Source organism: Dermacentor silvarum, chromosome 9, assembly GCF_013339745.2.
Source record: "Dermacentor silvarum isolate Dsil-2018 chromosome 9, BIME_Dsil_1.4, whole genome shotgun sequence".
Lineage (NCBI taxonomy): Eukaryota > Metazoa > Arthropoda > Arachnida > Ixodida > Ixodidae > Dermacentor > Dermacentor silvarum.
In genome coordinates, this window is record NC_051162.1 from 129,844,943 (window position 1) to 129,860,967 (window position 16,025).

A 16,025-nucleotide genomic window follows, 5' to 3' on the forward strand; every position below is an offset into this window, starting at 1 on the left:
TCATTCTAGCATTTTTGTGCACCTCTCTTTATTCTTTTTCTTTACTCAAAACATTTCAATCGACCTTGTACCGCTACCTATGCATGTGACGGATTCGGCCGTATCAATCCCTGCTTTTTTTCCCAACCAGTTCTCTAAACGTCTCGATGTCGCGATGGTGATGATCTTTTCGAGTCCCCTTTGAAACGGGGCAGTGACAAATAGTCACCTAGCCTGCTTTAGTTACTCATGTACGCTATATAACTTCGGTGCCTCAGGTATGCGATGCTTCGGTGGACAGCGCACCTAGCGGCTCGCGCTCGAAAGTCGAACCAATGTCTTCTACGCACAAAATGCTGGGCAGTGCGTCGAGTGGAACAAACTGAAAAAGACAGCGCGCGTCTTCTGATCTCCGAGGCCATGCTCTCCAGACACAAGTCGCAACGTCTTACCAGGTGAGTCGGTGCTGCTGTCTACCTTGTAGCGTGCGTATGTGTCACGACGTGGCCGTCCACACTCCGCAGATCTTTTCCCCTTGCTTTTGTCGTGCGCCCGGCACCGATGTAATGCGGCGTGCCCAGATGGCTTGGCACTGGCGCGGTCGTTTTTCGAGAAATCGAAATGCCTGTCCTGGGGTTCATGCAAACGTAGCTGTGAATTGACGAGAAATAACCGCCGGAAAGAGACGCAGAAACACGTGCATCAAACCAACCGAACGTAGACAGTCTCTGCATTACCGGAGCACTTTGTGAGGCATGAAATAGTCGACTGACCACGACCTGAAGGCGAACACCCGCATCGTGTGAAAAGTGTTTTGCTGAACGACGTGTAGCTATTTTATTACACCGAGGTGTTATGAAATTCTTGCGAGGGTATTTCGTGCGGAATTTTCTTTATACGCCTCAATAATCTTTTAGATACGATGAATATTATTTCAATGATTGTTTTTAGAGATCGACTGGCCAGAGTTCATTCAGTGCACGATCCGCAGCGATCCGGGCTTTAGCTGGGCAGCATGTTCCCAGAAGAGCGCAGTTAACCATGTCCACAAGAAAAAAAAAAAAAGAAACTGTGGCTCCAATCCACGCTGTGAAGGCGGTTGGACAGCTAAGCTGTAAACGACACCCACAACGATCAGCTATTGGGGCGTCACTTGAATTCACACACGTGGCTCTACAAACAGTGAAACCAAAGACAAGTGAAATGTACTTAAAGGGGCCCTGAACCACCCCTTGGGCTGAATGAAATAACATAGTCCGCCGGTAGCATACGCTCCTGTGAACATCTGAGCCAAGTTCTGCTGTCGTACATGGTGCGTGCAGCTCGCAAGCAGAGCGCGAAGTCACCTTTCTCGACTACTAAGTGGTTCGAAGGAAAGGTTGACGCTATCTTCTGCAGCCCTTAAGGGAGCACGGCTCAGCGCCAACACCTTTCTCTCAAATGCCCTCGTTTCAGCAGAGGCCATGATCCTCACTCTCTTCTGTGTGCTTAAATACGTAATAAAGCACGTTCCAATACGCGGCTGCTACTGGTTGCTGCGGTCGGTTACACCGCGGCCGCCGCGGGGAGCCGCCACGAGTCCACTGGTTAAGCGCATCGCGTTTGGCTTACGTTTAGCACGTCGTAGGCACCAAAATCAGAAATTTGAACTGCGCGCCACGGTGACGTTTCGAAGGCGGAGCGTTGTGGCCCCGCCCCACTCCGCCATAGCCTTCGCAGTGCAAGGCATTGAAGAAGGAAGGGGGAGCACAGCGGAGGCTGTTTGATTGTCAATAACTCCGCTTCTACTGAACGTATTGAAGTACTTTCTGCGGCAAAGTATTTCTGAAATAGCCTATTTCCAGCTCAAATGTTTTTCTCCACTACGAGAAAAAGTGGTTCAGGGTCCCTTTAACACAAGTCGTAATCCCTTTATTACTTCACAACGACATTATATTCACGCTGTTCTTCTGGCGTCTTTACTTCCCGTGGTCTGCCCATAGTAGTCTGGAATGAACTGAGTTGCTAGACCGTGGTGTCCTCACTGCGTGATTTCTATCCCGTGTGGTAGTTTTCCACTCGGAGTAGCTTACGCAACCGCAATCTTTACCGGGAGACACACGCGGGAGAAGGAACGTGCTCCGCATTATTCGCAGACGTCATTAGCATACATTGTATGGTTTGCATTTCACACGAGGGTTTTGAATGGCGTCAATCTCTTTCGAAGCAGCTCCAAACCTGATATTTACCGGAACGCGTCGGAGGTTGTTCCCATTGTTCACACGCGCCTTATCATCCATCATGTGGTTTTGATACCTGCGTTTTTTGCTTACGCCAATGACACGAAAATTTCCTTGGCTGGTAGAAGTATACAGCTTCGCTGTAAATTTTTTTGTGCACGCACCCAAAAAAATGTCGCAGTTTCGCCCGAAAGGCGAAGCATCAATTGCGATAGCAAATTAGTAGAGAGCTATATGCAGTAGGGATAGTAGTTTTATCGGCTGCATAAACTTGGACACATTCGCTTACCAACTGTATTAACAAGCGTGGTGTCAGCGTGCACAAACTAACATGAATAGATCACACTCGATGAACGCAGACAACCACCGAGGTTGATCCAAATAGGTCGCGAAGCTTCGGGCGAAAAGCGGTTCAGAACGAATGATCACCGACATCAGCAAGAGTGGTTATGGGAGCAGCGACTGAAGCGCGACCATGTTTGGAAGGAACAAAAATTAGGAATGAAAAAAACATATTTTGATGAAAACGAGACAGTTAGGTTCATTCAACGAAAATAAAATTCCTCATCAATTTATATACGCATGGCGAGAAAAGAAGAGATAACTCTATTTAATTTGATCATTATCAATAAATAGCTTTTTTCAGCGCCCAGCGTAATAGCGCAAGGCAGTGTAGGTCTTGAAGTGTGCTGAAAAGGCGAGCTCGTAAAGTTCACCTGCTACAATACGCCCCCCTCACATGTGTGTTTTGCTTGTCGACGTTTGTCTGAATATAGCGACGTGGTTGTTTCATTGTTTCTTAACCTGTTCAGTCAAAGTAGTGAGTTGCGACCGCCAGATAATTGTTTGATTTACTTGTTTTTGTGCGACAGCGCTGACCGACGGGCTTGGCGTCCGACGAAAGGACGGGCACTCTACGCCCAAGGCCTCCAAAGAAAGTATGTTCTGTGCAGGGATGCGATTTGGACACCTGTACGGCTGACCTTTTCCTGCATCGCTTTGTTAAATGAAAGCTGGAAACGACCATCAAGTCAAATGGCGGGGCATTTGAATATACAGCTCTAATGGCAGGCCTCCGAAAATAAATTGCGAGCCCTAGAGAACAAAATGACGTCACTTCTATTTGTAACGGATATATCGTCACGTTAATGTTTTTCCGCCGGAAGTGTTCCTTCCTCACACACATTACAGTGTAAAGTTCCTATATAGTAAAAGTACCCCCATATATATATATATATATATATATATATATATATATATATATATATATATATAGTGTGTGTGTGTGTTTAAGAAGTGAAAGCGCGCGCTATCATCGTCCAATCGGATTTACAGGAGAAAGAGAAGCGACGTTGTTCAAAGGATGGCGGTACTTTTCCGAAGGTCATCATCATCAGCCTATATTTACGTCCACTGCAGGACGAAGGCCTCTCCCTGTGAACTCCAATTACCCCTGTATTGCGCTAGTTCATTCCAACTTGCGCCTGCAAATTTCCTAACTTCATCACCCCACCTAGTTTTCTGCCGTCCTCGACTGCGCTTCCCTTCTCTTAATATCCAATCAGTAACTGCATACAATGGTCCACCGGTTATGCATCCTACGCATTACATCCATGGCCTGCCCAGCTCCATCTTTTTCTCCTAATTCCAATTAGAATATCGGCTACCGCCGTTTGCTCTCTGATCCACACCACTCTCTACCTGTCTCTTAACGTTAGGCCTAACATTTTTCGTTCCATCGCTCTTTGTGCGCTCCTTAACTTGTTCTCGAGCTTCTTTGTTAACCTCCAAGTTTCTGCCCCATGTGTTAGCACCGGTAGAATGCAATGATTGTACACTTTCCTTTTCCAAAGGTGTAGAGACTTTATTACAGTGTACTAGAAGGCTTATTAGTGGGCTCAGAGGAGGGCGCGGGCGTTCCACGTTGCCTGCCGAGAGGGGGCGCAGCAAGACCTGAAACTTGGCTCCGGGACACGGCGGCTGCCGAGCGGGCGGCGTTGCTTGTACCATTTCACTTCGAACTGCCGGTTTCTGCACTACTGACCTAGCAATTATTTGTAGGATAAAAAAAAGTGCTAATTTCCGGACCACTGCACACGGCCTCTGGGAAGATTTCACGTCGTTCCCGCGATGATGTCAATTGAATGTATGCCCAATTGTTTTATTGCGATAACAATTATATGGACACTCCAAATCGGATTTCTGCCATCGGCGTCACTGTCGCCGTCGCCGTGAGGTTGCGTATGACGTCAACTGCGATGAAATCGTCGCCGCGCTCCGGACGCTGCATGTGGGAGTGAAAGGGCGCGAGGGACGCGCGCTTTCATGAGGAGCGAACGCACGTCCGAGAGCAAACGCGCGATCTGCGCCGTGCTTAAAATTAAATTATGGGTTTTACGTGCCAAAAGCACGATCTGATTATGAGGCACGCCGTAGTGGGGGACTCCGGAAATTTGGACCACCTGGGCTTCTTTAACGTGCACCTAAATCTAAACACACGGGTGTTTTCCGCATTTCGCCCCCATCGAAATGCGGCCGCCGTGGCCGGGATTCGATCCCGCGACCTCGTGCTCAGCAGCGCAACACCATTTCTGCGCGGTGCTCCCTGAAGGGCTGCAGAATTAAGCGTCTCTTTCCTCCTTTACAATCAGCATATATAGAGAGCAAACGCGCCTTTTTCCGTCGCGCGAAATGCCGTGGGGGAACGGGAGGGAGGGGAGGCGACCTTTAGCTGCGGCACCAAATGCGTATTTATATAAAAACGTTGCGAGGCGAGTAGGTGGGTAAGATTTCCGACGCAGCTCGACGAGTGTCCCGTTCTGATCTCGTCGAAAACCTCCGAGCCGCCCCCAGAGGCACCGGCAACAGTCACCAACGCCGCGCGCGTTCGGTGCGAACGCGGACTAAACGCCGACGGCGTCGACAACATTTCTGCGCATTGCTGGTGCTGCTGCATGTCCAAGTTTATACGGCTGGTAAAAGTACTATCGTTACTCCGTATAGCTCTCTACAAATTTGCTATCGCAATTGATGCTTCGCGTTTCCGGTGAAACTGCGAAAATTTTTTACAATCATTACGCTTCCGCGCAAAGTTTATTTTCCCTATTTCAGTGCCACAGCCAGTGCCACAGCCTCGCATAGGCTCGGATGCCAATTTGCTCAGTAATTATGGATATGCAATCTCAAATTACTTGTCTACAGCACGCGTGCACGCTCGCTGTTACAAGACCCCGTCCTTACCATACAATGCATCAGATTAAATTAGCCAAAACAAACAGATAATTATCGGGCTAATTACATAATTAGTCCGAATTAATTAGGCAACTTCCCAAATATTAAAGTAGTATAAAATTGTTAATCGGAAAATTGTAGAGCAATAATGAAAAAATCCCGCTACAGCTTTCTGTTCCTCAATGCATCATACATATGTGTTTTTCCGAGCGTGAAAGTAGCCCGCGAATACACGCAAAGTACCGCGTGACTGGCCGCTCGTATTCGCAGGCTTCTTTCATTCTGGAAAAAACACTGTTATGTAGCATGAATTGAGGAACATAAAGCTGTATCGGGAGTTTTTCATGTTGCTCTGCAGTTTTCTGACACATTTAATCTAATTATATAATATTTGAGAAGTTTCCTAATTAAATAGGACTAATTACGTAATTAGATGGAATTCAAGAAATAATCTGAGTATCTCCAAGCGACGGCAAACAGCATTACCTTGGTTCTCTCCAGCTACGTCGCATTTGCATATTTTTAAATATTGGTGCATGATAATTGGGACGCCCTGTATATCGCTGCTCGAAATGTAGTTCGCAGAGCGCGCATGTTTCATCCAATATCTGCACGGTGAAAGTTCCGTTCCCGCTGCTTTGTTCGTTCTTCGTCTCGCGGAACAAGGATGACTTCGGTGCCTCTTTCACGTGGCTGTACCCCGTACGGCACTCGGGCGCGAAACCATAGACACTTTTAGCAGAGCGTTGCTTACGCTTCGCTCCGCAAACATTTCACGCACACCGCTGGCTGCACGAAATGCGTTGATTTCGCTTGTTTGACAAGCGCGTCTTCCAGAGACGCTTGTCACGCGCTTAACGTGGCTGTAAAACGACAACGCAACCAGTAGACGCTCACACGGCTTCGTAGCGGAGCGTGGGCAGCGTTCTTCGTTCCGCTGCCGATGTAAGCGTTGTGCGCGCGCGCATTTGTGTTCGCGCTAGCGTTCCGTTGAGCGGCTTCGAGCATACGACGGTATGAGCGGAGCCGACCGTAAACGCTCTGCTAAAACTGGCTAGTAGTTGCGGTGACGGTTAAACATTTTCGCCTACCAGGGACACACGTCTGTAACGTGGGCGCAACGCAGCACCAGCAACGCGCAGAACTTTGTCGACGCCTTCGCACCGAGCGCGCGCTGCGTCCGTGACTGTTGCAGGTGTGTCTGGCGGTGGCTCGGAGGTTTTCGACTGCACATCAGAACTGGACACTCGTCGAGCAGCGTCGCAAGTCTGCCACCTTCTCGCCTCGCAGCCTTTCTAAATAGGTGGGTCTCTGTTTGTGGATGTGTGCTTGCTCGTGCTTGAGCAACTTCTGCACGTGCAACACATGCATCCTATATCTGCAGTTCTATCCGTTTTCACCGAAGCTTGTGTTCTCTGCATGCGCAACGCGAATTGTGTAATACTTTCTGGAAGACACCAGCGATGACTCTGGAACCTTCGATGGCTCATGCATAAAAGCCGACGCGCTTGACCGGCAGATCAGATTTTCGACGACCGCCGATTGTGTTCGGCGCTGTCGTGATGCTTCGAGTGTCGCGTGTTTTGCGGGCACAATTTCGCCTAATAAAAATTAGTTTTGTCAGTCACAGTTTTGCTATTGTGTTACTGACCGTCCCTGCCACGCGAGTCTGGCATACGGAGTATACGAAAGGTCCTAGAGGTTGTCTTTAAAAAAGACTCACGTAACGTTTAGCCGTACAACATTAGCTGCTTAATGCCGTGAAAAGGTATAGGACAAAATGAGGTGAATAATTAATGACTGTAGGTACCTTATTCATCGAGAGACAAGCCGTACTTTTGAAATATCAGAATTAGAAATGGCACGCGGCCGAGAACATATTGTATTGGCAGATACACACTCTACGATTATCAAAAAGCAAGTCCGAGGTCGTGGTTTCGATCACGGATGTGGCTGCCGAATTTCGGACGGTATAAAATGAAAAAAAAAAAAAAACACGTGTACTTATTAGATTTAGGTGCAAAAAAAAAAAGACAAGATAGTCAAAATTATTTTGAAGTCCCTCACTACGCCGAATAATCAGATCGTGGTCATGGCTTCTAAAGACACAGAATTTATTCTGGTTTACAACGACCCATGACCTTCATTGCAGCCGCCCAGCCTAAAGTATAAGCAGATGCGTTCATTTTGTGAAAGTATAGTACTTTGCTGAAAAACACATTTCCCTTGCATTCTATTATGCAACCACCCATGATGAGCACGTCAATGTGAGAAAGAAAAGCATAGTGACCCATCTCACTAAAAGAAAGGGATTGTTTATTGCTAAAATATATAGGGGTCACTTGCGTAAAACCAGAGGATGGCAGCCCGGAAACTGAAATGTAGTTCAAGGCAGTTCAGGAACACGTTCACTTGCCTGAAGCCACAGGAGGCCATGCACACAAACGTGACAGCTTTGATGACACAAAGCTCAGGTTATATGCTTCTTATAAACATCAAAAAAGGTCAGTTCAAGTTCACATCTGCGGCGGTTTTACTGCCGTATTCCATCCCTCTCGTTACATCTGGCTGGTAAAATCAGTGCAAGTATAAGTGCTAAGCCACAGCAAGAAAAAACTCCGCGTGAACATTTTCCTAATATTTGGATGCTCAGTGCAATATGATTGTTGGAAACTACACATTGGGTTTGAGCAGGATTCTCATCATCGGCAAACGCTAAGCGAATCCAAAAATTTTTTGCAGACCGTTTGAGAGGAAGACACAAATTTAAGCATCATGGCTTAGATGAACAAGGTTTTTGTCGACATTTTGCTGCTTTGTGGGTCGCGGACAGGGCTTAAAGTCTGCCTTCAATAAAGGGGGGAAGGGGAAGGGGTGGGGGGCTCACAGGGTGGCAACCAGTATATCTAACTTCGCGGTTATCTTAGGTTTATTTGACCAACAGTTTCGGTAGGTGAACCGACCTTTTTCAAGGGATACAGGAAATTCTCGCAACAGTCTCTTTATATCATCAGGTAGAGGCACACGCAAAAAAGAGAGAAAAGAAAGAGGGAGAAAGAAAAAAATGTCGCAGTTTCGCCCGAAAGGCGAAGCATCGATTGCGATAGCAAATTAGTAGAGAGCTATTCGGGGTAGGGATAGTAGTTTTGTCGGCTGCATAAACTTGGACACATTGGCTTACTAACTGAATTAACAATCTTTGTGTCAGCGCGCACAAGCAAACATGAATAGATCACCCTGAATGACCGCAGCCAACGACTGTCAAAACGCTGGCCGCAAGCGCAGGTTCGCGCGGTCTATCGCTTCAACGGAAACTGAGCGGCGAATGCACAGCGCATAAAAAAATGTCGCAGTTTCGCCCTAAGGGCGAAGCAATGAATGCGATAGCAACACAGCAATGTCATACGAAGTAAGGTGAGCGGCTTTGGTAGCAATATGAATTGTAGTAAACATGAGCTGATTAAGTAAGCAGGTGTGCTGCGGTGTAAGTAGACCGACATGAAGAGAGGCTCGATGACCACGATAAGTCGCGTGTGAAACGGTGGTGTTGATGAGAAGCGCTTCCCTTGGGCAGCGCGTGCGAAGGGACACACCTGTAGTGCTGCACTGCCGATCCGGGCAGCATTGCATGTGTAGCGTGCGTTGGAAAATGTGGCCCGACTATTACTAACTGAATGAACAAGCGTGGTGTGAGCTCGCAGAAACAAACATGATAAGATAGGTATCTTGTGGGCCCAGGCCTCAAACACACATAGATGGCACAATGAACACAGAGAGGCTTTAATGACACGGGGACGGGACTATGACGACGTACACGATAACACACAAGATTCACTCCTAGGTGGTCTGTCGCTTACATAAGCGTCCCTGTAGGAGGCCGTCGATTGCGTTTCGTTATCACGTACTCACGTCACGATGAGTCGCAGTGATGACTCTAGCAGCGGGTGGCGCAGGGGATGGAGGCCGGGGCGGAGGTCCGGCACACGACGAGCCAATTGTTATCGCAATAAAAGACATGAAGGAGAGAGCCGATGGCCTAAGAGATTACTTGTTGGTAACGGGGTTCTTCACGGCGCATTCCCTTTATCATTGGCAGCGAACAGGTCTTCGACACTGCCCCGTTATGCGTGCTTTTACATACATGATTGACAAACATGCAAGTCATTTGATTTGAAAATAAAAAAAAGAAAAAAAATAGGGCAGGGGGGCAGAGTCAGTTCCGCGGAGACAAAAACAAGGGGGGGGGGGGGAAACTCGCTAGAAAAGAAATGTCGATAATCGAAGAAAGGAGCTGCAAATATAAAAACACCGCATATCCACGAAGTGAATGATGATGAGTGGGCGAAGCACCGGGGGATAATTCGGGTAACCGTGAATCCCCCGTGCATTGCCCACTCGAACATGCAGATGAGTGACAAACATGTCTACAGTATATACAATGTTGTTTTATTGGTCGTATATGGTATTGAGGTGCGAACTTCGTTTTCCCTTCATTAAGACTGCCTTGTGATCAGTGCAGCAGCATGGCGAAGCCGGCAAGCGGACCCGAGGCCGCGAGAGCGCGGGAAGCGGCGGGAAAACGCCGGAAGCGTCCTTTACCTGAGGTTGGTGGCGCCGATGCTCGGTTCAAGCGCGAGCTTCGCGAGTCCTCAGCTCCGGGTCCGCTTGCCGGCATTGCCGTACTGCTGCAGCTTTGCGAGCCCTCAGCTCCGGGTCCGCATGCCGGTGTTGCCGTTTTGCTGCAGCTTCCGGCGCCCTAGACTCCGGGTCCGCTTGTTGTCTGCGTCGCCGTGCTGCAGCAGCTTTGCGAGCCCTCGACTCCGCTTGCAGTTGAGCCGCCGCTCTCGCCTGTTCATCCATAGCGGGCGCGCCGTTATCAGAAGCAACCGTTATCATCCATGGCTGAAGAGAGAAAGAGAGCGCGCGTCGGGAAAGACCGCCCTTGTGCACCGACCGTTATCATCCATGGCTGAAGAGAGAAAGAGAGCACGCGTCGGGAACGAACGCCCTTGTGCACCGCAGCGCCCCTAGCGGACCCCATGCAAACCAGAGCTACGGACGACGACGACGGGGGGGGGGGGGGGGAGGAAGGCTCGGCCCTAAGGTGCTTCGCCTCTAATAATAACGTGGCGAAATACGCATGAAAACAAAAACAAGGCACAGTAACGTGGGTGGGTCGGTTCGCTAGCTCCCCCAGTGCAGTAGTGGGCATTCTGAGCATCACCCGCATATGCGGGGGATGACGTTCACGTCTTATCAGGTTTCCCGATAGAGAGTAGGGGGGCGGTAATCGGTTGTATCCCCTTTAAAAAAAATAGAGGTGCTGGTAGTGAACAACATTCATTGTTCTACCGCCATCGTTTGCCGCAACAAGTGCGCTTGCGGCGAAGACGTATAGTGTTTTCGACTAATCAAAAAAATCTCTAATTAAGTTTTTAACTATTTACCTTATGGATCCGCCTTGCCAACTCCACGGCTAGAATTTGTGAATTGCAATATGACCCATATTGCAATTTACAAATTCTAGCGGTGGAGTTCGCAAGGCGGATCCCATTGGAACAAATTCTCAGGATGCCACCAGTTTCGAGATATCAATTCCCGAACTTTGCAGAGAAATGCATTGGCGTTCCAGTTACTTTATTAACAAAACGTCGTTTATGCTTTGAAGCACTAAAGTAACTGGAACGCCAATGCATTTCTCCGCAAAGTTCGGGAATTAATATCTCGAAACTGCTGTCATCCCGAGAATTCGTACCTTGCAAACTCCGCGGCTAGAGTTTGTTAGTTGGTCGATTAAGCATTTCAATTTTTTGTGCAAGTAATGTCCGCCTCTTCGAGTAGTCCTGCTCATTAACTCGAACTGTGCTATTTGCCACCGGCAACCTTTAAATATGTCTGAAAGTGTTCGGCGCAACAACCTGTATATATGACCGACTAGAAAAAATGCTTACGCACTATCTGACAAGTCCAGCTTGTCAGATAGTGCGTAAGCATTCTTTCCAGGGAGTTCCTGCAGTATTTTTATTATTTTGCCGTTTTATGTGACAAAACCACTACTTTAAGAGGCACGTGGTGGTTGGGACATCGGGTGATTTTTACTAACTGGCGATCGTTGCCACGCACCCAATGCACGTTTTTTTTTTTTTTTTTTTTTTTTTTGCATTTCGCGCCCATCGAAATACGGCCGAACGAGTCCCTAGGCCTATAGCTCGCTAACCGCCGCACGCGTCCGATCTGGCCGCAGCTCGTCATATAGTGCGCTTACTTTGACAAAGCGATTGACGTGGCCTTAAATAAGTTTTTTTTTATTTCATTGTCGTCGATGCGAATAGCAAACGAAACGTACTACTTGCAAGCCAGCCGAACAGCCTCGCTGGGACGGTCGGTCTTTGCTTTCCGTTTACTAGAACGAAACGCGTTGGATCTTTGCCCACGGCCACTGTTTAGTAGTGGGCGCTCTTTTACGGAATAGGTGCACATTCGACATAATTTTGATCTACTAATTACTATTTTAGGTGAAAAACAAACTATACTCGATTTCTATGTCGCCGTTAGGGACGATAGGAGCAATCGCCTCGGCTGGGTGATGGGACCGGCGAGGTATCAGATCCATGGCGACACCGGCTTTGTATAGGCCTCCGGATCCTGTGCTGTTGGCCGCGACCGCCCGTTTATCCGACCACTGTAAAACGATATCCGAGGAATTGGCCGTCCGCCAGGGGTCCGATCCGTGGCCGCATTTTGTCAGAAGTGTTTACAAATCGTTTAGGACAAGTCGGACGCCAGAATATGCCGCGTGTCTCGTGCTCCTGCGGTTAAAGCATTGCCGAATTCGCGCTTTCATTCGCGCTTGCATCAGTGTCCAACTCTTGACGTTTCATTTCACGCACGAAAATTAATTAACACGTATAGGCGCAATAATTACGCAGCTGTGTACATCCAGCCTGCGTGTGTGAACGTGTGCTAGGCAATCTACACCGCTAATGTGACATGCTTTGAGGTGCATCTGCTCGCTCGACCTACATTCAAGGCTGATCCTAATGCAACTTTCCCACAGTGTGGTAAGAAATTCTAATGACATGCTATTAATGATCTTAATCACCTTTGTTGGCTAATGTATGCCACGCAAAGTAACACAGAAGCTGTTACGAAATGTTTGGTTCATAATCGATGAGCTGGTACCGTTGGAATCCAACTTTCGTCTTTTACCTCGACGGCCCATTGCTTGCAATGGTTTTCACCAGCAGGAATCCTATGAAAACTTGAGCTTCTTGCATCTTTCCGGCCCAGCCCACCATGACACAGCTCGTCGCATACTGCGTTCCATTCGTTGTAAAGCTATGAACCGCACACGCACCCGGCCGTGAGCTCCAACGCCTCGGCGGCGGAGTGCCACCGTGTGAAAGCCACTCTCGACGATAGCCCCACCGCATCTTCGTGACGTAGCGCTGTCGTCTAGGTCTATAAAATGCACGAACACGAAGAGGAAGAATTAAGGTGTTCCATACCTGCTGTATAGCGATGTCTTTCAGCTAACTATTAGTTGAGTACCAGTCTTATGTTTTCTTTCTTTCTTGCCCCGTATTGTTTGACATCATTGTTTAGTTTTTGCCTATAGAGACTGTGCTTTAAAACAGAGTACTTCGTGTATACATTCTAACATCGGCATTTTTCTCTTGCAATGCATTTTCGCAGGCTCATCTTTGACCTCCAGAGATGCCAAAGAGAAAACGTAAGTCAGGTACTTCCACCATGGTTAAAAAAGAGAAGCAGAATAACATGGCTCTACACCTGGTCGACATGAAAGGCATCTGCAGCCGCCACACCGGACTCAGCGTTGACTACAAGAAACCATGTACAGCTGGCCCAAGGCAGCTGTGTCATGTCTGCAAAAACACCGCCGCCTGGAATGGCTTCTTCATAAACGTCGGCCTCGAAGTTCGAGAGGGGAGCTGTGGAGCACTGTTTCTTCTTGGAGCACGTGAAGGCATGACGACAGCTAACATGGCCACGGAGGAAGAGAAGGCGCAGGCGGCCACGTTGTTCTATTGGCTGCTGACTCAACACAGGTGCGTCGTGAAGGCGACCATCACCGATGACGTCTTCAGAGGCCACGAGCAGGTCGTGTGCCGTGCTGTCAGCAACAGCGCTGGCAAGATCGTGGCGCTGATGTTGCTGCAATCCTCGAAAAGGACAGTAGTGAACAATGATCTTGTCACAACTGTCCGCTCCATGAAGCACCTGGTGGAACTGAGCCTAATGATCGACACGCCAGAGCAGTTAGCCCAACTTGGGCCTCTCCTTGGGACAAGCTCTTCCTTGAAGGTGCTTCGCGCCGTCCAAGTCAAGACGCGGCTGGATGGAACCAAAGAATTTTGGGAAGGCATTTACAAAACCACAGGTCTATCCTCCATCTCTCTCACGACAGGGATTCTTCAAGCTTTATGCGGCATCAGATGGCCAGATCTTGGATATACCGGCTTTGCTCGGTATTTAATGAATAGTCGTTCACTCACGAGTATTAAAGTGATTGCTCCAAAGCATGGGCCAGAGGTGGATGTCCGAACCATCTGCCAGGCCGTGTCATATAACTCGGTTCTGACCCAGCTCGACTTTGAGTTGTCCACACTCAAGGAAGAGTTTGCCGCTCCGATTGGGAGTTTCCTGCGCTCTACCAAGACCCTCAAATATTTCGGCCTCACTTACACTTGTGTCGACGAACGCTACCTCCGCGCTATTATTCCGGATCCTGAGCACTTGTCGGTTCTACAGTCCTACTGCTTGAGGTGTGGCACAATTCACGTGGACCAGACCAATCGCATCAAGCCTTGGATCCAGGCCCTCTTGCAGGAAAACGATTCGCTGAATGAGCTGCGATTTTCCTTGTTCGGCTTCTGCACGTTGGAATGCCGCGCATTCCTAAACGCTCTGTCGCAGAACACCACGCTGAGCAGAGTCACAATCCACCGCCTGGGCCAGAACGCTTCTGAGTTTTGCAAGTTCCTTACCGCGGCGGGGGTTATCGACAGAGTGACCACCGACATTGTTTTCAACGTCGCATATCCAAACAGAATGGTAGCACATGGAGTAGGCCAGCTTGTGAATGTGTCGTTCTGTGACCTTGAAAGCACACTCCATCAAGTGGCCGCGTGCCACCGTGTCACTCACGTAGAGCTGAGGGTCACCTCTTTCCTCTACCATTCTGGTATCATCGAGCCAGCCGCCTCACCACTCATCCAGCTCATCCGTAAAGCGCCCGCCTTGGCGACCCTGGTCATGCTAGTTGACAGCAGCGGCTGCAGTCGGTGCTGGAACGAGTGTGCTCCATTTTTCTGTGACTCTGTGCTCCACAACACTGCCATCATAAACCTGACGGTAAAGTTGCCGCAGCATCCTTTAATGACCCTGCTTCCCTTGACCGATCTGCTGCAACGAAGCCATGGGCTTTGCCGATTCACGCTGGAGCCTCCTGGGCCCGAAGCCTTCCGCGAGTTTGTCCGCGAATTGTCAAAGCCAAAGCTCGAGGACAACTACAACTTGGCTTTCGTGAATCTCAACCGCAGCGAACCAGATCTGGTAGCGGAGAGGCTCATAATACAGAACGTCGTGGACAGAAACCTCAGCTGGGCGACGCGCGCCGCCGACTTCGTCGTTGGTTATGCCAACAAGGACACTGCAGAAGCGCTGGAGAAAATGTACAGTTATCCGCTCTTGGTGGAAGAACTTTGCGCTCGGCAAGATATAAAGAAGCAGCAGGCCCTGGACAAGATAGCCACGAAAGTGCGTAGCATGGCAAACCTCAACGAATTCATGCGACTCGCCGGCGTGGTTCGTGATGAGATCGTCTGCTTTGACTCGGTTGACGGCGCCAAGCAGCTAGACGATTTGAACGAATATTGCCTACGTCACATCCGGAAGTATTTGAAGATAAGCGACATCATAAGTTGAACTCTGTAAGCTTGCCCCGGTGGACTGAGCGAACACTTCCAAAGAGATGCGTCCACAAGTGGCGTACCAAATACAGTGTTTAGTATCCTCAGCCTAATATAACGCAGTACGTTCCGCTGTAAATGTCATCACTTTCATCAGTGTGTATAATTCATATTGTGAAGCACATGGATCAATCTCCTCTTTTTATTGAAGATAGTTTCACATCTCCTCGATTTGATTGTCACTGCCGATTACATGGCGCAACTCATCTGAACGTTAGGGCTGCAGGCGGAAACTCATTTGGTTGTTTGTATGCTGGACCCCTATCTCCATCAACCATTTTCGAAGATATTACTTTGAGTGTGCCTTCATTAGCTTAACAATGGGCTAATATTTCCCCAAGTTTAGGTAAACATTCAAAACTCAATTCCTAAAGTGTTGGTTAGACGCATTGACAGTTTCATGTTTTGTTCTTTTTAAATTCTCATTTTCGCGCAAGTGCTCTAGCGTGCGCATTTATTAAGAACATTTATTTATTTGTTTGTGCCATATTTTACCGTGCGTACATGCACGCAGTGCAATAAATAATTTTCACGCGAGAGCTTAAGGTAGCCTTTGGAAAGAGACAGGTAGTATTAAAGCAATCATGACGTAGCTTCGTCTATT

The 16,025-nt window shown here is 48.4% G+C and overlaps 1 protein-coding gene across 1 annotated transcript in view; it reads left to right on the plus strand.

Moving 5' to 3' along the window:
- The window catches only part of LOC125939905 (uncharacterized), a 36,298-nt gene extending 20,921 nt beyond the window's left edge, over window positions 1-15,377 (plus strand). The window contains exon 2 of the mRNA XM_049655428.1: window positions 13,755-15,377. Coding sequence (XP_049511385.1) covers window positions 13,755-15,377 — 1,623 coding nt within the window. The remainder of the gene's footprint in view (window positions 1-13,754) is intronic.
- The last annotated feature ends 648 nt before the right edge of the window (window positions 15,378-16,025 follow it).